The sequence below is a fragment of the Meleagris gallopavo genome, chromosome 1, assembly GCF_000146605.3.
Source record: "Meleagris gallopavo isolate NT-WF06-2002-E0010 breed Aviagen turkey brand Nicholas breeding stock chromosome 1, Turkey_5.1, whole genome shotgun sequence".
NCBI lineage: Eukaryota > Metazoa > Chordata > Aves > Galliformes > Phasianidae > Meleagris > Meleagris gallopavo.
The window spans coordinates 102,984,859-103,012,627 of NC_015011.2; the positions used below are offsets into that span (position 1 = coordinate 102,984,859).

General features: G+C 39.5%; 1 protein-coding gene across 1 annotated transcript in view; it reads right to left on the minus strand.

Annotated features, from left to right (window-relative positions):
- The window catches only part of LOC100542052 (serine/arginine repetitive matrix protein 2), a 38,310-nt gene extending 10,821 nt beyond the window's left edge, over positions 1–27,489 (minus strand). The window contains exons 1-8 of the mRNA XM_010723016.3: positions 27,154–27,489; positions 26,260–26,426; positions 14,214–24,002; positions 12,684–12,844; positions 10,446–10,586; positions 9,071–9,259; positions 4,842–4,952; positions 4,349–4,465 (exon numbers count right to left, since the gene is read on the minus strand). Coding sequence (XP_010721318.2) covers positions 4,349–4,465; positions 4,842–4,952; positions 9,071–9,259; positions 10,446–10,586; positions 12,684–12,844; positions 14,214–24,002; positions 26,260–26,426; positions 27,154–27,242 — 10,764 coding nt within the window. The 5' untranslated portion in view covers positions 27,243–27,489. The remainder of the gene's footprint in view (positions 1–4,348; positions 4,466–4,841; positions 4,953–9,070; positions 9,260–10,445; positions 10,587–12,683; positions 12,845–14,213; positions 24,003–26,259; positions 26,427–27,153) is intronic.
- Between the last annotated feature and the right edge of the window lie 280 nt (positions 27,490–27,769).

Here is a 27,769-nt window from a genome sequence, read left to right on the forward strand (position 1 = left end):
AGATTTTACAGCTTTTTGATGGAAGACTACAAGTTGGACAGTCACTATTATTTGACTGCAACAACTGTCTTTGAAAAAAAACATAACATATAGCACTGAATGGAATAATCTACAAAACAGCACTTGCAATGCTCAAAATTTTGAAACCATAATTACCTGAGAGATCTTGATGAACATTATCAACTGCTGCTGCTTGAAAAGAAAATATCCTTCTCACTAAGCTGACACGGCACTAAAGCCCAAGCTCTCTGTCAGAAGGCAGGTTCCCCTCTTTTGACAATTCTTTATTAAACAAAGCACAATACAGCCTTACAGGCTCTTAGATGGACCGTTTCAGCTGTAGCTCATGAGATGTCTGTGAGATTACTCTAAGAATGACTCCACAGGACTTACAAGTGCAGTACAAGTATACTTGGTGAAACTTGCAATGTAGTTGAGGTTTCCATGACACTGTGACACTTTCAACAGCAGCCACATTCCTTCTCTGACACAAGAGGGAGATGTGGCTCTGGGCAGCCTGGTCTAGTAGTTGGCAACCTTGCACACAGCAGGGGAGTTTAAACTAGATGATCATTGTGGTCTTTTTAACCCAGGCCATTCTGTGATTCTATGATACGTTCTTGAAGAATTCCTACAAACGCTTGCAAAGACTACACTCACAATCAGTCTTAGAAATCCTCTTCACAGCTTCTGCATACAACAAAGAGAAACCCATCTGCGGTTGACTGAAAAAACATTTTTCTCTGACCGAGTGCAGAGGAAGCCAGTCCAGTGTAACCAACACATGGTTGATCTGCCTTGCCATCTGGCCTTCAATTCTAAATAAATCTCATTGTGTCATGCAAGGCACTAAGAACATCAACGTTCTGACAGACTGCCTTGCTAGAAGGAGAGCTTGGCAAGACACATGCCAGTCCTCGTGAATGATAATAACAAGATTTAGTTTTAACTCTATTGGTCGTGTTTTATTTGCCTGCAGTGAGTAGACTGTGAAAGAAGGGAATAAAGGATTTGACTTTTCAGAATTTGGGACACAAAACACAGCATTCTATCAGCCACTATTAAGCTGTGTGGCATGCCTTAGCACAACCAAATGAAACAAATCCCAAGCATTACACTGTGCATGTAAAACGTTATAAAAACCTCCTTTTGGAGAGTAAATTTAGGCTATTAGAATTCAGCTGGTAAATCCAGAAACAAGGGATGACTCTGGAAAAGTCTGAATAAGCAGTCCTCAAGAGAATTTGCCAGGAAAAATTCTGACCACTTCCACTAATTTGTCATTAGCACTGTGTGTTTGTAAAAAATAAAAATAAAAAGTTAAAAAACAAACAGCAACCCCCAAAACAAGTTGTATTTGTGAACTGATTACACCAATGATGATGAACTGAAACAGAAATCACGTTTCAGAAGAAAAAGATAATACTGTTCATAGCTGTTTGATCATACGAGAAACCTAACGATGTATTTATTCCTTTACAAATACTGCTCAGAATTCCATGAATAAACATCACAAATTAGTGCGTAACTTAAACAAACCAATCTTACTTCTAATTGGTGTGTCACTCATTCAAATGTGTCACATTAACCATTTCAGTAACTAAAGCCCTCAAAATTTTGTCGAGGTAAAACTGAAATTTGCAGACTTTTTTGCTTGAGTACATATTACCTCTCCAGCGTCATTTTTAAAGGAAGTAACAATAAAAATACTAGAAAAAGAAATATGCTAAAACTCAGGAAATGCAAAGTGACAAAAGCACTTTTCAAAGAAGTTCCTTAAGTACTTCAACTTTATTCCCCTCCTGACACAGCTCTTATGTCTTGTTACAGCTACCTTGTTTAGTCATTATCTCTATTAAGCACAGTGTCTGTACATGCAGATAGATTTTCTATGTATATTGATACACAAACACCTAGCTGGCTTGGGCTCTGTCTCTTCTAAACAGTGCATGTCCTCTCATAGCAAGTGCTTATGGCTATCTCCTAAGCAAAATGCCTTCAGTAAGCCACATTCTTGTCAGAAACGTGCATTAATTTACACTTGCCACATAACTGAAGAAATCTCACAGCCCTACCGGTAGATGAAATTTACAAATACTTTTGTTTTCTAATGTTAAAAATGCATTATTTTCTTAGGACAAAAAAAAAAAAAGACAGTGAACAGAAGTCTAACTTGAAGTGTTACGTTGCATACTTAAATAGGAAGTCAGTTACACAATTTCAAGTGTCTAGTGAAATACAACCTGTACTTTGCATTTCATGGTTGTATTCACGTCACTGAGAAAGATAACATGCATTCACAACTCATTATCCCTAATTCATTTTTTTTTTCTCTGTAAAATCACCCTATAGCCAAAGGAAATAACTTCACATTGAGTTAATCAAACCTAAGTTTTGTCAAGGTTTTCACTAGCCCCACCATTCCTAGAAACATTAATAGACTTCTTTAGCCTGAGGTATTTTGTAAAGGGCGCATGGCTTTAACTACGTGTCATCTTATGGATATGATGGCAATGTGTGTGCAAATATGGAACCTAGAAAGAGCAGAAGTCAAGCTGAGGAATGCCGAGCAGGAAAGAGGACTGTGTCCTCCTCATCTTCATCCAACAACTCTTCTTGTTTACAGTAGCAGCCTCCATTCTGACAAACCACACGACGCTTGCTAGGGAGGACGCCTACTACTGCAAACCACTATATTTTTACAGCTACTAGGAAGACAGAAGTGCTTCTGCTGATTCAGTCTCAATTCTAGATTCAATAAAACACCCCAGTATGCTTCTGCTCCTCACAGTAGTTATGTCCACCACAAACCAGACACCAGGCTCTTCTTTAATTTTTTCCTTATACAGCTTTTTCTTTTTTTCTTTTTTTTTTTTCCTTTCTCCAATCAGACCACAGACTGAAATTGAAAGACCAAGAGATAACACAACTCTCTACTCTGCTGTTGTTGTCAGTGGACATTCCTGTTACTGCAAGGCACAGAAGGGCATCACCACAGAAATTCAAGGAAGGAAAAGACGATGAGAAAAGGAGAGTTGGGAAAGAGATGTTCCCTTTCCTTTGTCTTGAAATTCCACTCAACAAAAGCAGAAAGACAGAACCCTCAGTAGGCTTGCTAATCTTCCACAAGCCTCTTGGTGAAAAAGCTCTCCTTTTCTCATCAACACACCTGCCTGCTGAGTGCTTTTTATTTCTAAATTCCAGTGGCAGGGACATTTATTGCAATCAATATTTTATTAAAATCTCACAAGTTTATAATTTTTGAAATAAGACTGTATAATCTACACTCAGTATTAAATACAAAGAGCCCAGAAGATTCCCATCTAACAAGTAATTTGGATCTCTGTGTTGCCTGGCTCTCTGTATTGCTTGGCTATACAAAGTGAAAAATAAATTAATGAATCTTCACAAAAAATATTTCTAATTTTACTACATCGTATTTCCAGACTTCTGTGTTCACAGTTCACATAAAGTTTTGTGGAAAACTTTCACTAAGTTTCAAGTCTAACCTACCAGTTTTGAGGGTTGTCTTAATTCCAGAAGGATAAACAAACATAGCACATACTCAACTACATCACTTGTGAGAGTAACCATGATAACTCATTATTCATTTTGCTTGCAAAATGGATATTGCTTGAATTCCTCAGTTCTACTTCTTAGAAGAGTACCAGTTCAGCATTTTCAAAGATGAAGCATGACTTTTAAAACTTACAAAACGCATGTATGTATGACGCATCGCACACCCAAAATAAGCCAGTATTATTCTGCAGTAAGAGGTTAACTATTTCACTGTAGGATAATCTTACAGTTATTGAGCCCAACTGCAACTCCTGGTTTAATATTCCAAATCTTTGGATCCCAGAAAACACTGGTGATGCAAATAGAGGCAAAGCAGTAACCATCAAAAAGAACCAAGTCAAACAGAATGGGCCGTTTGGGACTTGGCTCACTGAAGTTGATGCCAAAACATCATCAACTTCAATGACATCAGGATCAATCCCATAGAAGTAGTGATGGACCTACCATTGCAACCATACCAGTATCATGAATGTCATTTCACTGTTAAGTATGTACGTACCAATCTGACTCAAGTAAGAGACGCACATCTTATTGCGGTACTTTAGACGCTCAACTGAAATGTCATGTTCAACATCTTAATGCATACCAAAAATGAACACAGCAGCAGCAAGTAGTAAAACTGATCAAAGATAAAGTTTTAACTCAATCTGTTTGTTGCATTTGATACATGCATTACCATAAGTTTTAAGGCCATTTTTTGGCATGTTCCAGTACTTTTGCTAATACTTAGTACATGATATTCAGACAAGTATGTCTGCATAACTTCTACCTTTCTAATCCATGCTTGAGGACCACTGTTGGTTAGCTCATCCGAGGACAAAATCTGTGCTCCAGTACTTCCTGTGAACTGGCCAGGTATGGAGTTTGATTGAGCCCAGGCATCAATCTAGAAAATAAAAATCAATGTAAGACTGGAATAAATTTTTTCTTATTTTTCTATTCTCAGTAACTGTTATGACTCGTCTTACACTTAGTAAATCGACAAAACTCATTTATAAGCAGGTATCTCAAAAAAGCTGAGCATCTTTTAACATTAACCCTAAAGACTGAGCTCAAAGTCTAGCAGGTTTGTGGCTCGTGGTTTGTTTATCCTCAGTACTAGTATTATGAAGTGCAAATTAAAGGTAAAATTTTTAAAGACACCCCCATAACCTGAACTTTCAAAAACTGTACTTAAACACATTAGGAAATAACAGTGATATGAAGGGTAAACATTTACACTTTTTAACTTGATTGAAACACTGATGAGAAGTGCAACATACCTGTTCCTGTGCACGATTTAACATGCACATGGCCTCTAAATCAAACGTGTTTTCATTAAGCCTTTTCTGAGCCAAAGCTCGATCATTCATAGCTGCAGTTATGTCCACACCCTAGGAAGAAAAATATGATTCTTAAAAATACATTAGAGAAAAGCATCACCCATTTGACCTGGAAAAAAATCTATTGTAGAATAAGTGCTACAAATACTATAGAATTGTTCTAAACATTAAATAGTTAGCTAGACATACAAAATGGCAATGAGAAACAAAAAAAGAAATTCTCAGACTACTTATTATGTACACACACTCTTGATATTTGCTAAACAAATAGAAAATCTGAAGTAAAATGCAGCATCTGCAAATTATCTAACAATTTAATTTCAAATAAATATTTTGGTCATTGTAGGTTGTAGGTTTTAATGCCTAAGACATTAAGAATTCAGTGGAATCTTACTAACTAACAGTATTAAATATAATTTAGCTACAAAACTAAGGCAAGGGCCTTTATACTGGGCTGTTCACACAAATATCCTATTAAGGACTTCAATTTATGTGTACAGAAGAATTACAGCAAGAATCACATGCATCCCACGAACTTGGTATTAATGCTTAAATTTTTTTTTTTATCTTCAGCCTAAAAAAGACTTAGATAAAAATGAAAACAGACTGATAGCATGCAAAATTAACTGTTTAGTAAAAGATTATTTATATCTGTGCTGTTGAACCAGAACAAAAATTTAAGAAAAAAAAAATTGAAACCATCTTGCATATAACTGATCAGAATCCGGTGGGTAAAAATATGGAATAAATAAAGAAGTTCAGTGCAAACCTCTCTATGTATAAAGGAACCAAGAAGGAAAATCAAACCATTTGAGGTTGTAAGGATAAAATAAGAGCTGTATACAACACTTATGTAAGAGTATTTGTGCCTTACTCTTTAAATGACGTGCATTTTGTGGATCATTCTATTTTGAAAGGAGAAAAGCAACAGTGATCAGAGACACATAAAATTTAATTGAATATAAGCATGTAAAGGAGATTATAAAGGGTTGGAAAGCACAGAAGAAACCCAATAGCCAAAACAGCAAGTGGCATACAGACATTAATGAGATTGATGGTTTCGGGTTTTGTTTTTGTTGTCTTTTTTCGTGTCGTTTTTGTTTTGCTTTGTATTACAAAAGGCTTAGATTAGTCACCATCTCATTACCTTAGCCTTTCACACTATACTAGAATAAAAGGCCAGTGGAAGAAACCGAAACCAGTTTAGAATTGTCTTTGCTGAAAAAATATAGCTTATCCACAAAAATTCCCAGCATGTCAAGAATGCAGTAAACATTGAAAAACCAGTAAAAGGCAGACAAATGTCTACAGTAGCATAATACATGATTTTTTTTTAATTATTATTCTGGCTATTAAATCTTAAGTTTCAAATGAGGAAAGATGTGTTTACTTATTTTCCCTGCCTCAGACAAAAAGTATGTCCTTCAGTAAATTAATTCCATATCGTGTTGCTAAACCACCTAGTACTGAGAAAGACAGATCAGAAATCCTTACAGCCTGTATGTCTATGAAACTGACTTCAATGTTTATTTATTGTCTCAGATGACAAAAACATACATTATAAACAAAGTACTAGAAGAACTGAAAGATTTTCTTTTTCAACCCAACGCGATATTCGTGTATACAGAAGAACACTTGTCAGCAATATACACTTTCTTGTGTTAAGAAGATCCCCCCTGTACAGTTCAAATAGTTGTATGTTTCATCTGCGAAACTGCTTGAGGAGATAAATAAAAGTTATTCTACTCACCAAAAGCTTCAATCCAGCAATACACATAGGCATGCAAGTAGTCCACTGAAATCACATCGGGACCACTCACATACTTAAATACACATGTGTACTTTAGTGCTTTACCGGACTGGGGCCTATTAGTAGATACCCTGGTTAGTTAGAATTCCCATACACTTTCCCCACATGGTCAGTCACCATTTTGGAGACCATCATGGCTTTGTATTATGTCAAGGCATTCGATGGCAGCTTTGGATCTCGGAAAAAAAAAAATCTCTGCTTGAAGTATGAAAAGTTGTTATTATTTAGTCAAGTAAAACAGTTCCATGTTCAACATGCTACTCCTCTCTGAGTTCTGTCTTCCCAGTCCTGAGTTTTAATAACATTTTTCTCCCAGACAAATACTGAAGCAAGCAGGAAGTGGTGACAATGAAAAGACAATTTTGACACACTTTATACGTCTACTGATACACTAAATGCACTTTATGCATTTTTAGATCAAAAGGGCTTCTCTACACAATAGCCAGTGCTGTATATACCAAACTTAAAATACAGCATTCTATCTCTGGACTTTCAAGTTTTCAAACATAATTTTCTTCTTCTATGTTTCTCTGTCTTCTGTAGATATGCTGATACTTGAGATTAATTGAGGTAAGAGCTTTTTCTTTATCTTCTACCACCACAAATAACTACATTAACAGCAATTAATGTTTTATTAAAAGCACTTGTAATATTTTAGCAGAGCCGTTTTAGGCTACATAATCCTATAACTTATTCTATTATCTGCATAACTGGTTTACTGTTATGCTTTTATTGTGTTTTCTTTTAAATATTGAAATTGACTTGTATCAGAATTGTGACAAACAGCTATCAAAATTAGCAAGCAAACAAAATGAAATGAGGGAAATTATACACCAAACCTCCTGAGGATTCAAGCAAGTTCCCTCATTACCTCACTTCCAGCAGCAAGGGACCTGGTTTATTTTGCTCCAAAGAAGCAATTTCAACCACAGACAGTCCCACAAACATTTAAAACAATTAGTCCTAACATTAAGCAGAGGAGCACTCTATTACCTTCCCAACTCTCTGGAGAAACACATGGAGATCCTATTCCTACAAGAATATTCCTGTATTTCAAGGTTAAGGATTGCCGAACACAAGGGAACAGTATGTTCTGCTGTCAGTTACTGACCCTTGAAATCACCCTTAACACAAACCACGTTAAGGTAAATGCAAATAAAAATATTTATTCACAAAATATAAAAACAGACAGAACAGTTACAAGCATTTATAAGGATACACGCGACAGAACGGAAAGAAAGCTATGTTGAATGTATTTAGTCCAATGTCATTTTTCAAGGCCTCTTCTACATAATCAATAAAAAAAATCATAAGCGTTTACCTAACCAAACCTGTCAAAGACACGTGTCTTGTTTTTGGAAACCTGAATGCAGACAGCTTGCCTGAACCAAATTTATCATTAACCACATGAAGGACAAGACTTTTTACCACCTCCTAAAAACACCTCAAGCTCTGCCTTTGAGGTGTGCCATGAAAGCACATGTTGAATAAGTTATATTCACTGTGCTTTTGGTGCTGCAAACAACACAGAAGAAAACAACATCTGTGCTTCAGAAAGTGAACTATACTACCTTAGAAAATTATTGAAAAACAAGATGCACCACGTTGAAAAACAATTTCATCAGAAATGTGAAGGCAAAACTTTTTTTATTCATTTGTTTTGCAAGGTATGAGAACAAGGAGAAGGAACAATATGACATTAACTTAAAAAAAAAAAAGTAGTAATGTCTTAAATATTTCATTTACTTAATTACAAAAACCCCACAAAATATTCTTTTGAAGACATATCAAGGGGAAAAACATTTCCTTTTTTCAGTTTATTATACATACAATTAAATTTTCCTTTGGAAGGCCACATGGAAGACAGCTTCATAAGAAAATGGGACTGAAGTTGGAAAAATGAGTAGATACACCAGATGAAATGGCAGTTTTAAGAACTATTTTCAAATCTATTTTTAATGAATGACATTTCAATTCCATGTTAATGCTCCAACACTGGTAGAAAATTTAAAATTACTATTCAATTTATTATTATTAAAATCTAAACATATGGCATCAACCTTTGCAGAAAACTTGAAACTTGCTTTTCAATCTTCAAGTAAAAGTTTAAGTTCTACTGAGACAGTGAAGTCACTAGTTGACAAAAGCACACGATATTGGTACAGGCTGCTTACACCACTGCTCACATGAACACTGTGAGTAAATGTGAAGACTGTAGCAGTTCAGATTTCAGCTTTCTCAAGTGCCAGCTACTACCTATGCACACTTTTCTTTTTTTTCACAGACTGTGATTTGACACCAGACTGACCAGGCAATGGCTTTTTTTCCTTAAAGTGTATGCTCTCCTTCCTTTCCTTACCTCAATGGATGGTTTGGGGAAAACATCATCCTTGCTATCTTCTTTGCCTTTTTCAACTGGAACCCATTCTCCATAGACACTATCTGCTTCTTTTTTCCTATGCTGAGACCCAGATGAAACAGGAAATTCCTTTGACAGGCTGACCTGATTTTTTGGTTGTGGTGGTGGTGCTGGTTTTATGCTGGGAGTCTTAAAATGAAAAAAAGTTACAGGTTAGAAGCTGAAAACACTGTGTAAACTCCTGTTATCAAAGACACATGATTGAGATCAGTAATAAGACCAGAATCCAGAAAGAATGGAAAGGATGACACTAAATGCATCAAAATTGTGAGTAACAGGTATAGCAGCCCATGCCCACTAAAGAACAATCCTTTTCAGAGTCTGTACTGAATCCCAGAATATTCTGAATTTCATCTTACCACTTTCTAACAGTGCCATTTAAAATAGAAATTTATTTCTACCTTACACCTTGCATAATTATGTATTACTACTTCTTTTGTAAACACCATAAACTGCATTTTTACAATTAACTTTTGTTTTCACTTAAGCATATTAGTACTTCTAATATTAACCAGCAAAACTAAGTCAGACTTTCACAAGCACAAAAAATTTTTAACATGCAGTTTTAAAAACTTCCTAGACAAATTCTAACCACACTTCAAATCACACAGATCCCAGATGCATAATAAGAGGTCCCCTCATTTTATTCTTCCCAGCACGCTCATACCCTGAAAACATCAACAGAAATGCTAACAAAATCAAAAGCAGCCCCAAACAAAGACATTTAATGGGACATTTACATCCTCTTAATAACAGGCAACATTAGCAGATTTTCCTATTGACTAATCTCAAAATTGATGGAACATGTTTTTCCTTTCATTAACACTTAAGACCTATTGCAGTAGCAGACATAGAACACAGAGGCTGAGCAAGCTCAATGGCATATCATTCAGAACTCCTCACAATGCCTTTAGAATTCTGTGTTGCATTTAAAAGAGAACTAATACTTTTCTGAAGCTTTTTCCAATTCCAATGCTGTCTGCAAGTTCATACTAAAATTTTTTTGCAATGAAAATGTGAAACAAAACTGATCCCCCCTATGTTGCTAAAGCTTTGAACACTGTAAAAAACATTAAGAAAAAAATCTTAATCCAATTATGGAAATCTTTCATAGTATCATGGGCTGCAGACAATTTTTTTTTTTTTTTTAAAACAAGAGTACTTTTAATGACACTCAAGCATAATTTCACCAAGCTTATCAATCATTGTTTCAATTTCTCTAAAGCTATTTGTCCTTTTTAGAAAAGTTAAATTTAAACTTCATCTTTTAAACTTAAATTAAATTTTTACAATTACTAATTACAGAAGTACTCACACTTAAATTGAAAAAAATAGGTTTGGGTTCATTGAGCTTAAAGGGGTGATTATAGAAAGGACGTTCTTCCTCCTCTTCATCAGAAACGTGAGGTTTATTCACTATCACATCATCTGTGCTTTGAGCAATCTTCTTACATTTCTGAAAAAGGAAAAAGAAGGAGAGGTGTGAAGACAACAGTTAGGAATAAATCTGGATCTTTCAACTAAAATGGACAAAATGAACAACTGAACAAATAAAGTGGATGTGTAATTCTGAGTAAATCTTATAGGAATGCCGCAGATATGTATGCACATTTGACTTCTTACACACATTATCAAACACGTACTTAAGTTTGCTCGGCACTCACTCAGAAAATAATTACAAAGAAACTGTTTGAGATTTTCAGAAGTATATTGTAGAATTAGATGCGAAGTGCTCATTTCATAATGCGTGTATATGGCTGCAAGCACTTCAGAGATCACTGGCTATCTAGCATCTCATATAATACAAAGGAAATACAATACACATAGGCTATAAGCTACTGCAGCTACTGCACAGAAAAACCTGAGAATTAACAATTACTAATACTGCCTAAATTCTACTAGCAATCCAGGAACTTAGTCAGAAGCAATGTCTCTGGAAGACATCTCATTCTTCTGAAATATTTTGAGGTTGGCCAGGTACACAAGACCCATGTTCTATTCAAAACCAGTTTGATCTAAAATATATATATAGATATCTATGTGCAGGAGACATCCTGCAGCTGAAAGAGAGGGAGAATGCATAATTCTAGAAAGGCTAGAATTATGACCAAAACCAGATGATCAACTGCACTTCGTTGCTACCTGTAGCAACTATAATTGAAACAGTCCAAAATGAATTTGAGAACACTTCCATTATATCCCCATTTACAAAACATATTCCTATAAGACATCCAAGTACATCATCTGATCACATTCTAGTTCAAGTTCACACCATTTTAAGTCACGTTTATTTGATAACTCGACTGTTGGTATAGAAGGAGCAAACAGACACGCTGTTGACACTGTTCTCATCAGTCATTATTAAATAAAGATTCCTATGCTCTTTGTTCTAAGCCTTCTCCCAACAATGACTTAAGCACACACTTTATGCAGCAGAAAAAGCCTGCATTACTCAAAAGGCTAACCAATCAAATGTATTACTACAGTCATTGGATGGCCCCCAGTGAACTGGAAACAGTTTGCCCTTTTCCTACATGATGCAACCTGCAGAGCAGCCAGCTTCTTGGAAAACAGAACAGGTTCTCCAAGGGTTCTTCCTTTAGATACATTCTCATAGAACAATGATCTGGACTGCTTCTGAGGCTGCTTTGGATTCAGTGAAACATATTAATCATTGAATTCCCACAGACAAAAGGAGCAAGCAAGGGGAAAGTTTTTTTGCCCCAGATGAACAACAGTTGCATTGAATCTTGGGTCAGGTTACATGCAGAAGCACTCATCACATCTGCACAACTTCTGTGGGTTTTTTTGTTTGTTTGTTTTTAAGCTAACAAGCACCTCTGCACCACTACCCCACAAACAACAAAGGGATTACTTTCCAGCAATATGACATTGCCTGATTTCAGATTTTACTTCACAAATAAAAACATTTTCAGAACTATCACACTAACAATGCAGCACTGCTACACTAAAGACAACTATCAATTTTTTCTCCCACAATCAAAACAGAAACATCCCATTTGTATACTAAAATTGCAATAGATGCATTGCAACAATAACTTTCCCTCTATAAATGTTTTGGAATATGTGTAAAATTATATAGAACTACTGAAGCAGGTATTGGATTTTTAACACACTGAACACTGAGCAAAGAAAAATTTGCTAACAAAATAACAACAGAAGTAATGAACAATGCTGCAAACAAGAACTAGAACTGATAGTCTTGTTTCATTTTTGGGAGTTCCGTTTTTTTTTGTTGAGTTTTTATTAAAGGGACTGCAAAGAAATCTACCAGCATGTAAAAATTACAACAGAACAGAAACCAAAAAAAGCACAAGAACTGCAATTCACACCTTTCTACAGAATTCAAAAGCATGTTTTCATGACCAAAAAACCCAAAAATCAAACAAACAAAACCTCACAGCTCTAAACAGAGCAAAAGGCTCAAACCACGTGCTAGCTTTCATGTGAGTGAAAAAGCACAGAATAAAGCTTGCCTAACAGTCACAAAAAATACTTTGCTTACTTTCAGTTTAGTATTGTTCTCACTTACCTCAGTGAGCTCCTTTAGTGTATCTCTTGATGACTTCTGACTGGCTTTGTCATCTTTCTTTTGAGATAACATAGGCATCAGGCTTGGTGGTAAAGGAACGCCTGACTTCGCACACATGGCAGCTGCATTAGCTTTGGCTATTTCAAGCAGCTGGGCCTTGTCTGAAAGATGTTAAAGAAAAATTATCAATATTCTGGCAAATTCTTGTTCTAGTAGTCAAAATTTCTATCAAACTAAGCAAAGCATGTAAAAAATTACTCTTACTGTGCATTTTTATGTTCTCTGAGAATAACTGAAATTTCAGTTCACCTCCAGAGCTACACCTTAAAGCACATTTAAGCAAGTTTACTGTAGTTTGGACACACAGTAGAGTTTTTTCCACAGCTTTTAACTATACTTATTTAATTATCTAAAAGCTAAAGAAATTAAAGAATGTCAACCCTCCTTTCTAATACTCAAAAAGTTTTCACTTTCTTCAAAAATAAATCATGAAACTAAAGCTGCATGGTATTACGAAACACATAAGAGAAATGACAAAATGATATGCAATACTGCTTTTTAACTTCTACTATCTAGATCCTTTCTCAGATTTCCAAATCCTAAGCTGAAGAACATTTTGTTTTTGTAGGATTATGGCCATAAACCTCACAGAACGTTACATATTTTTTATGTAGCATGAGAAAAAGAATTGAAACAAATCTTGGTCTAATCTTGATTTCCGTATCACCAGCATTCAGCACCACATACTCTAGCAGCCTGAAGCCTCATCTGCAAGTAAACCTCAATCTACAAAACCCACTGACAATGAATCTGAACTAAAGAAGCTAGTCAGCTAAGGGGCCGAGAGTATAACTGAGCATATTAACTTAGCTAGGAGTACCTGAAAGTTCAATTTTGGTATAAGTAATCACAAAAAATGTAATCTCATCTAAAGATTCAAAAATACAATTTAAAAAAAAAAAAAGCTTTTTGAAGCCCATAGAACTGTGCAGTATAGACCATCAAACCTTCATATCACATACTAGATTAATAGTTCAACAATGTCCCCCTTAATACAGCAAAGCTCTTAAGTAACAAACATTCAAGTGGAAAAGAATAAAAGAATAACAGGAAAAACAAGAGTTATAGTCAATAACAAAGCTAAAACTTCTCTAACTGGCACTTACTGTAACGTTCTCTCACTCAGCTAGTTCTCAGGAAAACTGGAAGCTCGTAACTTTCCTATTCTAGGCCTTTACTAAACAGTTAAAATGAAAAGTGTTCCCCAAGAGTACAACAGACTACCTCTGCATAAACACATTAAAGCAAAAGATATGCTCTTGGCTTTAAACGCACTTTCATCCAAATGGATGGCACAAATTCAGCTCCAGCATGAAAGTTTCCTCACTGAATGCCACTGCTTAAAAATAATGCAGAAAATGACTTCACGAAATTCCTTATGAATGCTACAAAAAATGTTAAAATCAGACTACGTAAATAAACACAGAATTATCTAGCCACAGATTCACCAAAAATAAAATGTCCACTTACCCAAGTCTGTAAGGCGTTTTGGTGACCTGCTTGAAAATCTTTCCGATGATCTGGACCTACGACGATCAGGTGATCTGCTGTAACCTCTTCTTCTCCCTGAAGACCTTGATCGCCGCAGTCGAATTGGTGACCTACTAGAGCTCCGCCTTCTTCCTCTTGACCTTGATCGCCTTTGTCGAAGAGGTGTCCGACTCCTGCTCCGTAATCTCAGTGATATCCTACGATCTCTTGAATCTGATCTTCTCCTTCTTCTATCAGCAGATCTTGATCTATTTCTCTGAGATCTTCTGCGCCTGTCTCTTGATAGAGAACGCCGCCTTCTTGATGCTGACCTTGACCTACTTCTTCTTCTGTGCCTTGAACGTGACAATGAGCTAGATCGAGAACGACGATTAGATTTTGATCTTGATGCTCTTCTACGTGTTACTGACCTGGAGCGATTCCGTCTCGAACGAGAGTCTGCATCGTATCTCTGGGATCTGCGCTGAGAAGACCTGGAGCGCCTGCTTCTAGATCTCCGTGAAGACTCTTTGTCTGCTGTTTTGTCAACAGATTTTGATTGACTCCTTTGGCGAGCAGTGGACCTGGAACGTCTACGTCTAGATCTCCGTGAAGACTCCTTGTCTGCTGTTTTGTCAACAGACGTGGACCTTGAGCGTCTATGTCTAGACCTCCGTGAAGACTCTTTGTCTGCTGCTTTTTCAACAGATGTGGACCTGGAGCGTCTGTGTCTAGACCTCCGTGAAGATTCTTCATCTGCTGCTTTGTCAACAGATGGGGATCGACTTATTTGGCGAGTAGGAGATTTTGATGGTCTACTTCTAGACCTTTGTGAAGACTCTCTGTCAGACATCTTTTCAGCAGATTCAGATCTAGATTTCTCACGTTCAGAAGATTCAGATCGCCTGCTTTCAGTCATAAAAGAAGAGTCTTGTCCCTCTGACTTCTCAAGAGGTATGGAAGGTGACCCTTCATGTTTATCTTCAACAGCCAAAGAGGGCTCCATATCCTCAGCTTCTTCACCAGTGGTAGACCTTGACTCATGGTCATCTGATGATGTTGAATCTCTTCGCTCAGCTGTCAAGGAGGGTTCCACATCTTCTCCTTCTTCACCAGTAGTAGATCTTGATTCACGTCCATCAGGGGATGTGGAACGTCTGTGTTCAGTTGTCAAAGACAGTTCCATATCCTCTGCTTCTTCGCCAGCGGTAGACCTTGAATCTTGCTCATCAGAGGATGTGGAGTCTCTTCGTTCAGCTGTCAAGGAGGGTTCTGCATCCTCCACATCTTCACCAGTGGTAGACCTCGATTCACGTTCATCTGAAGATGTGGAGTGTCTACGTTCAGCTGTCAAGGAGGGCTCTAGGTCCTCTGCTTCTTCACCAGTGGTTGACCTTGACTCATGTCCATCAGGAGACACAGAATGTCTGTGTTCAGCTGCTAAAGGCTCCAAATCCTCTACTTCTTCACCAGCAGTAGACCTTGAGTCATGCTCATCAGAAGACACAGAATCTCTACATTCAGCAGCCAAGGAGGTCTCACGGTCCTCTGCTTCTTCACCAGTGGTGGACCTCGACTCATGCTCATCAGAGGACGTAGAATCTCTTCGTTTCCCTGTCAAGGAGGGTTCTGCATCCTCTACTTCTTCCCCAGCAGTAGACCTTGAATCATGCTCATCAGAAGAAATGGAGGATCTATGTTCCATTGTCAAAGGTTGTTCTGAATACTCCACCTCCTCACCAATGCTAGATCTTGATTCATGCTCATCGGGGGATGTGGAACGCCTATGTTCAGATGTCAAAGAAGGCTCCCGATCCTCTATTTCCTCATCTATAACAGATTTCTCATCATGTCCCTCAGGGGTAACAGATCGTCTATGTTCAAAAGTAACAGAAGACTCTAGACCATCTTCCTCCATGGGAGATTTCATCTCATGGCTCTCATGATATGGGGATGTGGAATGTCTACATTCAGATGTCAAAGAAGGCTCTAGATCACCAGTTTCTTCACCAGGAACAGATTTCACACTGTTGCCACCAGGGGATGTGGAGCATCCACTTTCAGGCATTAAAGGTATTGCATCATCCATTTTTTCAACAGGGGTGGATTTCAAGTCACTTACGTCTGGGGACATGGAGCCTCTAACATTTAATGTTAAAGGTTCAGAATCACCTACTTGTCCAGAAGCGAGGAATCTCAACTCCTGACTATCAGGGGATGCTGTATGTTCACTTTCAGATGTTGGAGAAAGCTCCTGAACATCTACTTTTTGAATAGTGGTGAATCTTACCTCCTGGCTCTTGAAAGACAAGTAATGGTCACGTTCAGATGTCAAAGAAGAATCCATATCTTCTGTTTTATCGCCATGAGTTGATCTTGATTCATACTCTTCAAGAGACGCAGCATGCTCATTCTCGTATGTCAGAGAAGGTTCCTCACTCTCAACTTTTTCAGCAGGGCTAGTCTGCAGCTCCTGAACTTCAGGGGACATGGCACATTCACCTTCAGACATCAGAGACAACTCCTGCACCTCTGTTTTTCCAACAGCAGTAGACTGCAGCTCCTGGTCATCAGTGGACATTGAACTTTCACTCTCAGATGTTTCAGAAGGTTCCCTCATTTCCTCTTTTTCAACAGGACTGGATCTCAAATCACGGCCTTCAGGAGATATGTCATACTCATTTTCAGAGAGCATAGAACACTCCTGCGCTTCCGATTTTTCAGCAAGAGGAGATGACAACTCCTGCACTCTGGGGACTACAACATATTCGTTACCTGATATTGCAGAAGGCTCCTGTGCAGTTTCAGCAGAAATGGCTGTGATATCTGGGCTCTCAGGAGATGCAGCATATTCATTTTCAGACATCAAAGAATGCATTTGTATCTCTGCTTTTTCAGCAGGCACAGTTTGTGATTCCTGGTCTCCAGAATACACAGCACATTCACTCTCAGGTACTACAGAAGGTTCCTGCATCTCTGCCTTCTCAGGAGAGCTAGTTCTCAACTCCTGGCACTTCCAGGATACAGCATAATCGTTTTCAGATGTTAAAGCAGGCTCTTGCACTTCAGTCTTTTCCAATGCAGGTGACAGCAACTCCTGGTTCTCAGGAGACACTGAACATCTTTCTTCGGGAATCAGATGAAGTTCTTGTACCTCTGCTTTTTCAACAGAGGTTGATGTCAACTCTGGACCAGAAAAGTCCACTGCGTATTCATTTCCAGGCATCTGTGAAAGATCTCCTACATCGACTTTCTTGAAAGTAGTGAGTGTCAACTCATGATCATCAGAAGAAACAGAATGTCTCCTTTCTATCAGAGGCTGCTCTTCCTGCACCTGTATTTCTCTGCCAGAGGGGGATCTCAACTGATGTTCATGAGGGGATGTAATGCATTTCTGTTCAGAGGACAAGAATGACTTCTGCACTTCTACATTTTCCGTTTGAGTAGCTCTCAATTCATGACTATCAGGCAATATGAAAAGCTCACCTTCAGAAGTCAGACAAGGCACCGTGGCCTCAAATTTTTCAGCAGATGTGCTTACCAATTCCACAGTATCTACACCTTTTGTTTTCTCAAAGTAACTGTATTTTGACGCATAGCCACGATGGCACAAAGGAATTCCACTTGTAGACAAAGCTGATTCTGTAACCTCTATTTTTTCAGCAGGCAGATGTCTTGATTCATGCATTTCAGAATTCTCAAAGCACCCAATTCCAAGTACTTGTGAAGACGCTGAACCATCTAAATCTTTCTCAATAGATGAACTAGACTCATGAGCCTCAGAAGACTTGCAGCTTTGTCCTACAGTAGTTAGAAAAACTTCCTGTATTCTTGCAGAAGATGAAGTTGAAATGTGGTCAACTGTGATCTCAACAGGACCACACTCAGATGTCAGGGAAGCACTGGGAGCCTTTACTTTTCCAACAGGTGACTGTAAGGGTGTACCTTCAGATATCAATGGGACCTCCCCTGTTTGTATATCAAAGCTGGATCCCAATTCGTGTCTGTCAGGAGTCCTGAAGCATACACTATCAGAAGCCACAGACGGCACCTCCACCTGGCCCTGTGCAATTGGTAAGGAGACTGACTTATGGACATCAAGGAACTCAGAACTTGTTACTTCTGGAGCTAAAAAAGGTTTTTGAACTTCTGCTGTTTCAGAAGACACTGACCTTGACTCAGTGCTGTCAGCCAACTCAAAAGATCCACTTTGAGGCACTTGCAAAAACTTCTGGTGCTCTGCATTTTCAGCAGGGATGTGCCTCAATTCACAACCATCAGAAAGTACACTTCCAGACATTAGCGAAAATCCTTGAATCTCCATGTTTCCAGAGGATGTGGAAGTTGACTTGTAATCATCAGCAGATACAGAGCATCCACTCTCATTTGTCGAAAGAGGCTCTGCACCCTCTGTTTCTTTGAAAGATTTAGATCCTGACTCATCTTGATGGGATGTGGAGAGATGAAATTCTGTTACCGAAGTTGTCTCTGCATCTCTCTTTTCAACCGATGAGGACACTGAACTGGATGCTGAGAACATAAGTTCAGTAAGTGATGAAGATTCCAGAGGTACAGTTTTTTCTGCTGGCACAGATCCTAAGTCAGAGTCATAAGGAGTGGCTGACCCATTTTCAGAGGTCACAGAAACCTGTGTTTTTTCCACAGGTATGGAACACTGTTCTTGATCACTTGAGATTTTGGAGCTATCAAGTTCAGGTATCACTGAAGGCTGTGGACCATCCATTTTTTCAACAGATAAGCTTGTCTCAAGACTCTCAACAGTTTTGGAAAATCCACTTCCAGATGTTGGTGGCAGTTCTGGGCCATTTATTCCTTCAAGAGACAAAGCTACTGACATGGGACCATTAGAGGATTTGGAGGAGCTGATTTCACTTGTGACAGGTTCAGAACCATCTACTTTTTCTTGTTCAGAAGAGTCTGCATGTTTTCTACTGCACTTTGCTGAGGCTAACTTACTTGCTCTTTTTTCTACAGATTTTGACCTTGATTTAAGACTGTCAGAGGATTTTGAACGCTTCCGTTTGGATTTCTTTGAAGAGTCTTTGCGTTTTTTTTCTACAGACCTAGACCTAGACTTGTAACGTTCAGAGGACTTTGAGCGACGACGCTTAGACTTCCGTGAAGACTCCTTCTTTTTTTCCACTGACTTGGATCTAGATTTATAACGGTCAGACGACTTTGAGCGCTGACGTTTTGATTTCCGTGATGATTGCTTTCTATCTCTTTTTTCTACTGATCTGGACCTAGACTTGTAATGGTCAGAGGACTTGGAGCGCCGACGTTTAGATCTCCGCAGAGATGCCTTCCGACCCCTTTTCTCTACAGACCTAGACCTAGATTTTGAACGATCAGAGGAACCAGACCCTCTATGTCTGAACCTCCATGAATATTCTTTGCCCCCTCTCTTTTCTGAAGACCTGGATCTAGACTTAGAATGGTCAGACGACCTGGAACGTCTGCGCCGGGATCTCCAAGAGGACAATCTGCTCCCTCTCTTTTCCAATGATGGCGATTTAGACCTGTAACGGTCAGAAGACCTGGAACGTCTGCGTCCAGACCTTCGGGTCTTTTCCACTGACCTGGACTTGGATCGGTAGCGATCAGATGATCTGGAACGTCTGCGTCCAGACCTTCGGGTCTTTTCCACTGACCTGGACTTGGATCGGTAGCGATCAGATGATCTGGAACGTCTGCGTCCAGACCTTCGGGTCTTTTCCACTGACCTGGACTTAGACCTGTAGCGATCAGATGACCTGGAACGCCTACGCCCAGACCTTCGGGCCTTTTCCACTGACCTGGACTTAGACCTGTAGCGATCAGAAGACCTGGAACGTCCACGCCTGGACCTTCGGGAGGACAGTCTGCTCCCTCTCTTTTCTGCTGATCTGGACTTAGATCTGTAGCGATCAGAAGACCTGGAACGTCTGCGCCTGGACCTTCGGGAAGACAACCTGCTTTCTCTCTTTTCCACAGATCTGGATTTAGACCTGTAACGGTCAGATGACCTGGAACGTCCACGTCCAGACCTTCTGGTCTTTTCCACTGACCTGGACTTAGACCGGTAGGGGTCAGATGACCTGGAACGTCTGCGTCTGGACCTTCGGGAAGACACTCTCCTCTCTCTTTTCTCCACAGACCGGGATCTAGATTTGGAATGCTTTTTTCTGGAATCTGAATAGTTTCTGCTCCTAGATCGTGCTCTCTTAGAGGTCAAACGCCTGGAAGTAGAACGTGACCTTGACTTTTTTTTCCGCTTCCTAGACCTGGACTGGGACTTAGACCGACTCCTTTTTTGTTTCTTTGCATCATGTTTACTTTTTTCACTGCTTCTATGGCTGCTCTTCTCAATAACTTTCTCAAGTCTCATTAAAGTCTCCCTCATTCGTGCTGCCACATCAGGTTGCACATCTGATGTTTCTGAATCTCTTGTCTCAGATGCCTCTTCTGCAGCCACTTCTTTGTCAGCCTCTGCTTGTGGAATTGCTTCCAACTGGCTTGCCTCTTCCGCAAGTACCGGAACTACTTCTGTAACAATCTCAGGTACTGGAGCAGCTTCCAAATCTTTTGTGTCTGCTTCTGCTTCCTCAACTGCTTCCGCAACTTTCACCTCTACAACAGTCTCAGAAATACGAGTTGTTTCCAAACCTTCTGTTTCTGCTACGCAACTTGGAGGACCTTCTAAGTGTTTTGCATCCCTGACCATTTCAGACTCAGGGGTCCCTGCTGAATCTTTCACATTTGCAGCATGTGAAGAACTAAAAATTGTTTCTGCAGGTACTCCAGATTTTGTTGCAATCTCCCTATCACTTAGTGCTATGAAAGGCTCCAATGGTAGTGCTTGCTCTGAATCATTCTTTTCAGCAACCATCTCACATTCCAGAGCCAGATTGGAAATGCTTACATCCTCCATTTGTTGACACTGCTGCCCTTCTGAATATTGTACTTTTGCAGCAACTTCATGTTCCAGCATTGTCCCCAGACCTTGTATATCCTCTGGTCTTGGAACTACTTCAGAAGATTTCATTTCAGCAGCTCTCCAGACTTCTGCAGCTTCTTCTGTACTTTTCCATTCTGCAGTAGGTTTGGCTTCTAAAACTGTTTGTGCATGTTCTTGTGTTCCAGTGCGCAAATATTGTGGAACAGATTCTATATGTTGTTTTGTCATAGTGAATTCTTCTGAAGCATCTTCTAAAACATTAATCTCTGCCACTTTTCCATATTCCTGGGAAGTTTCCAAACCCTGGATTCCCATGTATACTTCAGGTTCTTTGACTGTTTCAGAACTTTTCGCTTCTGCTGCTGCAGATTCTTGCATGCTTTCCAACCTCACTTCTCCAGCTTCTGATGCTGGCTCCAAATACTTTGCTTTCATTCCTTTCTCAATTCCTGAAGCTTTTTCCAAATCTTTTACATCAATCACAGGTGAAGACTCAGTTTTTTCTCTGTCTGCCTTCCTTGTTGTAACTATACCAGATTCCTGAGTTACCACATCTGTCAAAATCTCAGACTGCAAAGTTTCTTTCAAGTTTCTCACTTCCATCACTGTTTCTTCCACTCTTTGGAAAGACTCTAATGCTGCTTCTGAATTGCCTACTACTTGTTCCTGCAAAGGACTTGAAGTAGTTTTAGAATGCTCTACTACTCTGACAGCCCTAGATTCTGCTTCAATTTTGTTTGGTTTACTTCCAGTCCCATACTCTATAGTTGTTCCCAACTCCTCCAAGCATATAGGTTTTGAATTTGTATCTAAAGTTTTCACTGTCACTGTTTGCACAGGTTCTAGTACTGTTTCTCTGCTCCTTACTTTTGCTTTGTTCAGATCTTCCACCTCAGGTATCAGTGTTGTTCCCCAGTCTTGCGTTTGTGTTCTTGTTTCAGACCCCACAGCCATTTCCAAATTTTTCATCTCTGTTAAGCATGAAGTTTTTGAACCTGTTTCTGCACCTCTTGCCTCTGCAACTGCCTTAACTTCTGCCAAGTTGTCTAAACCTCTCACTTCTGCAATGGTGGAACTTCTAGCTACTTCAAAATCCTTTTTTTCCCCTACAAACACAGTTTGTGAGGTTGCCTCCAACCCTCTCATACCTGTCACGATCTCAGGCTGAGAGACTATACAACTCTCTGTTTTGCTTGCAGAAAAAGGTACTGCAACTGTTACCACGTGTGCTGTTTCTCTCTCTGCTTCCATACTGCCACTAGAAGGTTCTTCTGAAGCTTTCATGCTTTCCATTTGCAAAGACAGTGAAGTCGCTCTTTTCATGTCTTCTTTCTGAGAAGACTGGGGAGTTGCCTCCAAACCTCTCAAAACATTACTATTTTCCAATTGCAGAGCAACCGGAACTGTCTGGGGAACAAGGGTCTGGACAACAGGTTCTGATGTTCTTTGTAAACCTTTTGCCTCTGCAACAACATTCACATCTGTTAAGCTTTGCATTTCCTTTGAGAATGTACATTGCAGTAACGCTTCTGAAGCATTCAACGCTGTTGCAGAATCAGAAGTTCCTCTCACAACCATGACTGCTTCTGAAGTTTTTGGCTTTATCACAGGTTGCAGAACTTCTTCCAAAGGTCTCACATTTCCCATGTGCTGAGAGACTCTAACTGGTTCAATATCCTTCACCTCAACAGTTCCTGGTGCCAGGGGTGTTTTGGCACTTTCGATTCGCACCTGACTTACAGCAGTCTCTGCAGGAACTTTAAAAGAATGTTGTAAAGCTGCATCTGGGTCCACTTTATTTTTCACATCTCCCATCATAACTACAGATTCCGAGGCTGCCTTCAAGATGTTTGAACTCTCCATGGAGCTGCACTGTGTCACTCTCAAGTTATCAGACACAACTGGTAATTCAGTTGCTCCTGGAATTCTTACTTCTCCCATGGCCAGAGACATGTCAGTTCCCTTCACAGTATTCAGATCTGCAGGTTTAGGAATTGTTGTCACATCACTTGTCAAACACATTGATTCTGAAGTTGTTTCTAATTCGTTAGCGCCTCCCAGTGCCATAGACTTCAAAGATGCTTCTGAATATGTCAATACCTCCATGGTGTTAGATGCTAAACTTGTATCCAAGGTTTTTACCTCTGAAGGTAAAGCTAATTTCTGAAGCTCAGATTTATTGGCAACTCCAGATGGGATGCTAGTTGAAGCAACACTTCCAGTAACAAAAAAATCACCCTTTTCGCTCACATTGACAGCTACAGGATAAATATTTTCATGAGACTGTTTTATTTGTTCTTCTCTAGTGCAAATTTCAGTTTGAGTCATACTAGCATTTTGTTGAATAATAAATTGGCTGCCTTCTAAATTAAACTGAGGATCTGTTGCACATAAAGTCCCCTTCTCACTTTCAAGAGTTTCCATACATGGCTGAGAATCAGTTCTCACTTGAGAAGCAAATCCTAAAGTTTGTCTATCAAGCTCCACATTTGCCTGTAAGGACAGTCCTTCTGGCTGTATCTGGACAGCCAGATTAGCATCTCCAAATCCCCCATGCTGCACGCTCAGTGTGGAGCTTGATTTCTCTGGAATCAAGAGAGAAGCAGGCTGTGAGTCCACATGCTGTCCACGACGTGCACTCAACTTTGACTCCTTTGGCTGCTTTTTATGTTTTTTCTCTTTCTTCCTTTTCTTCTTCTTTTTCTTCTTCTTTTTGCTTTTGTGCTTTTTATTTTTCTTTGATTTCTTTCTAGGAATTTCATCTTCACCTTCAGCAGTAGCGCTTCTTTTAGTAGATTGAGTACTATTGCTCACAGTAGTTTTGTCTACATCTAGAAGAGAATGATATTTTCCTTATAAATATTATTAAAAGTTATTTTAGACAAGTAATCAAATACATGGAAAAGGCACAAACAAATTAAGACTTGACACCTATGCCTTCCTCACTAAACTATCATACACTATACCAACAAACATTCCTTCTTCTGCCTTTCTGCGCTGTAAGTAAAAATAAATAAATCTGGTTTCAAAAAGTTTTCAACTCTTCAAAAAGTTTATCAGTTCCTCCTGGTGAGTAACACAGTTCCACTGGGAACACGACTCATTCCAACAAGTAGTTTGATGCATCTTCACCTACATACAACACATCAACACATTCTCTCAGAAGGTGGACGACACGTTTTTAAAACTACAGCAAGCTGGAGATGAAAATAAAAAAAAAAGAACTCCAATTTTCCATGCAAATTATCTAAGTGGTGGTATGCTTAGTGCAGAAAATGTGGCCAGCCAATTACCTCCTAGTTTGCTTTACAAAGTCTTATTCGCGCAACTTCTGACTGAGTTCAATACTATTAGTGCATTAGAAAGGACCTTAAGCATATTTACTTATCAAGTTCCTCACTGACCAACAGAGTTCTTCAAATGTCTTTGATGAAACAGCATCTACTTCCTCAATTCTCAATAGTCTTTAAGAAACTGTAAAGAAGGAGGAGCTTAGACCTGATTGCAGCAGTATGTTAGGTTCATACACTTCTCAATCTAGTCCCACATTTTCATGAGAAAGATACTTCTTTCATTGGTAAATTGCCATAGACTTGAACGTACAGCTAATATGTAACAAAGGCTATCTGTACATCATCTTAAGTAACTATATTTTAGTAGGCAATGCAGAGATACGAGCTTTCCAATCGTAATCTGTGATTAGAAAGGATACTCTTTCAAGTAAATAATACAAAGCATTCAAAAATTGTTGGCAACTGCATTTAACCAATATGACTAATAAAGACCCCATAAACACATCCTATGTAGCTTTACGTGCTCATACATTAAAAAAAAAAATCACAGGTTATTTTTTTTTCTTAGATATTCCCAACAACATTGCTGAGAATGCATTTGAAAATTATAATGGAACAGTTAAATGAACTGCACAGTACTTTCAAATCCCTGTTGAATAAAAGCAACATTAACTGCTGTCAAGAACCTTAGATTAAGTTTATCAACTTCAAGATGAATATATCTCACTCATTTACTACCATGTTAGCTTGCCTCACTCTTCTGCAGTACAGCAACAAAAACACAAATAAAACAGATACCAACATAAGTACTACTTGTATAACATAGCTCTGTAACAATACTGAGAATGTTCAAGGTAAACAAACCACTATACATATAAAGAAAGAAGTAATGTCAAAAGGTTGAAAATAACATCTTTGAAACAAACAATTCCTGTCACTATTTTCTACGCTGCACTTACAAAATCAGTCTTGAACTATACTTACCAAGTACAAAGAAATCCTCAAACAAAAACCCACAAGTGCAATAATTATACCTTCATCTCAGTGACTGTCTTGAGTTGGAGATTTTAAAGAAAAGACTAATCACATCAAAAGGAATACTCAAATGCATACATTAGTAAATTACTGGATTTATTATTCAAAAAAGTTGCAACTGCTATGTAACTTTTTCTTAACATTTGGAATACCGCTATTTGAGTAACTACAGCTTAAAGGTAAGCACCTTATTCATTTTAAAACAACAAGCATCTTACTCTGACAGAACATTTAATCAATCATACAGTTCTGAATTCTAATAAATCAGTTTTAGAAATAATCTCACATACTGATGGAAAATAACACAACAAACAGTCCTTCTATCCACATCAATACTAGCTTTCTTAGTAAGAACTGCATATCAAGACCCCAAGGCAGATATATTTAAAACAAAGTATAAATCACAATGTACCAAAAAAAAAAAAAATTTTTCTTTCTATATTTTTTCTAGGTGATATTACTTTTTGTTGATGTTGCAATGGACAGAAAAGAAAACTAACATTTTTACACTAAGTAATGCTTTCATAAATTAAATTTTTTTTCTTTTTTTTTTCAGTTATGTATCTCTCTGCCCACTTGTGGTTATAAGTCACAGTAGACAAAAAAAATACTTAACATTACAATAAACACACAACTTGTCAGATGAAGCTCAGTGAGAGAAGCAGCATTGAAAAGTACTTTTTTGTCTCTGTAAAAATGATTTAAGAACTACGACAGCCTTCTTAACAAGAACGTATTTGCCAAATGTGTTTTCATTTACCTGATTTGCTCTGCAGTTCTGTATCAAGGGCTCCAGAGAGCACTTCCTCTATTTTCTGCACTATCTGATCATTCTGACGACTCCCAGCACCAGCAACAGTGTCATCTGAAGGGTTGGCTTGCTCAGCTGGGATTGTGTCACCATTGGGCTGGCCTTCTACCTTTCCACTAACCAAAAAAAATATCAACATAATACAAGCAGTTTTGAGCCTTTTTTGACCTTTAAATTCACACACATTTATAACACTGAGCCCTTCAATGTAACATTTTATCTTCCTGAAGATGCCACACTTTTAATGAAACACCTCCTTTTTAATTAACTTTCAACAGAACACCTTGTGACAACTCAGTACAAGGCACAAGAGAGCAAAATATGTCCTCTAATGAGTAAGCCCCCATGCTTTACGTTGAAGTTATACATGCCCATCAACTCCCAAAGCAAAGTAAGCACTCATCACACAATCTTTTCTAGCACACTTTTCTTGCTTTCTGAGATAAGGCTGTGAAAAACAACGGGGTGAAGTTAAAACGAATAAGAACAGCAAGACGAACTGAACAAACCACACTCATCCTTTCCCCTCCATCCACAACCATGAGGCCAACACGGAAATCCCATCCGTGAAAATAAAAAAAGATACTGCTCGCGCGCTCGCCCGCCCCTACACCCCCCGGCTGATCTCGCTGAAGGAGTTTGCAAGGCCGCAAGCTCCCGGACTCAGCCACGTCGCAGCTAATACGAGCCGTGCGAGCCCCAGGCCCGGTCCGTCTCACGCCGTCCCGAAGCGGAGCCCGCGCACGGTTCAGCCCTCCCTCCTTCCCCTCCTTCCTCCCGCGCGCTAGGCCCAGGCGCGATAGCGGCCCAGGCCGCTGCTCTTCCCCCGCCACGGCTCGTTACCCGCCGTGCTGCTGCTGCTGCTCTTCCTGGATCTCCCGGAATTTGTTAACCACGAAAGAGCGAAAGATCTGCTCGATATTAGTCGCCATGACAGCGTTAGCAGCGTTAGCGCGCCGGCCCCCCCCGCGCCTCTCCTTCCTGCCGAGAAGCAAGGCCTCCGCTATCCCACAATGCACCGCGGCAGCGAGAGGACGAGAGCCCCTGCTGACGCGCTCGCTGTGAGCCCTCACGCTATTGGTTGCCCTCACGGCGGGACGTAACGCAGAAGGGGGCGGGTAGCAGCGGGCGCCCGCAGTGTCGCTCTAGCACTCAGCGAAAGCCATAGAGCGGCAGACCTGGCTGACTTCCGGTGGGGGGGCGGGAGCGCTGTCTCGTGTCTTAGTGAAGTCCGCCGTTCCCCCTCCCCCCGGCGGTAGCGCGCCGCCATGTTGGTGCGCTTACCCTCCCCCCCCAGCACGCCAACAGTCCCCCCTCTCGACCCCACCGACAAACACAGCCCCGCCGAACGGTCGCGGCCCTGCTCTGCCCTCCCCCACCCCTCCAACGGCCATAACGAATAAAACCGTTAACCGTCGCCACACAGAACTCCCCCACGCATATATACACGCGCCCCCCC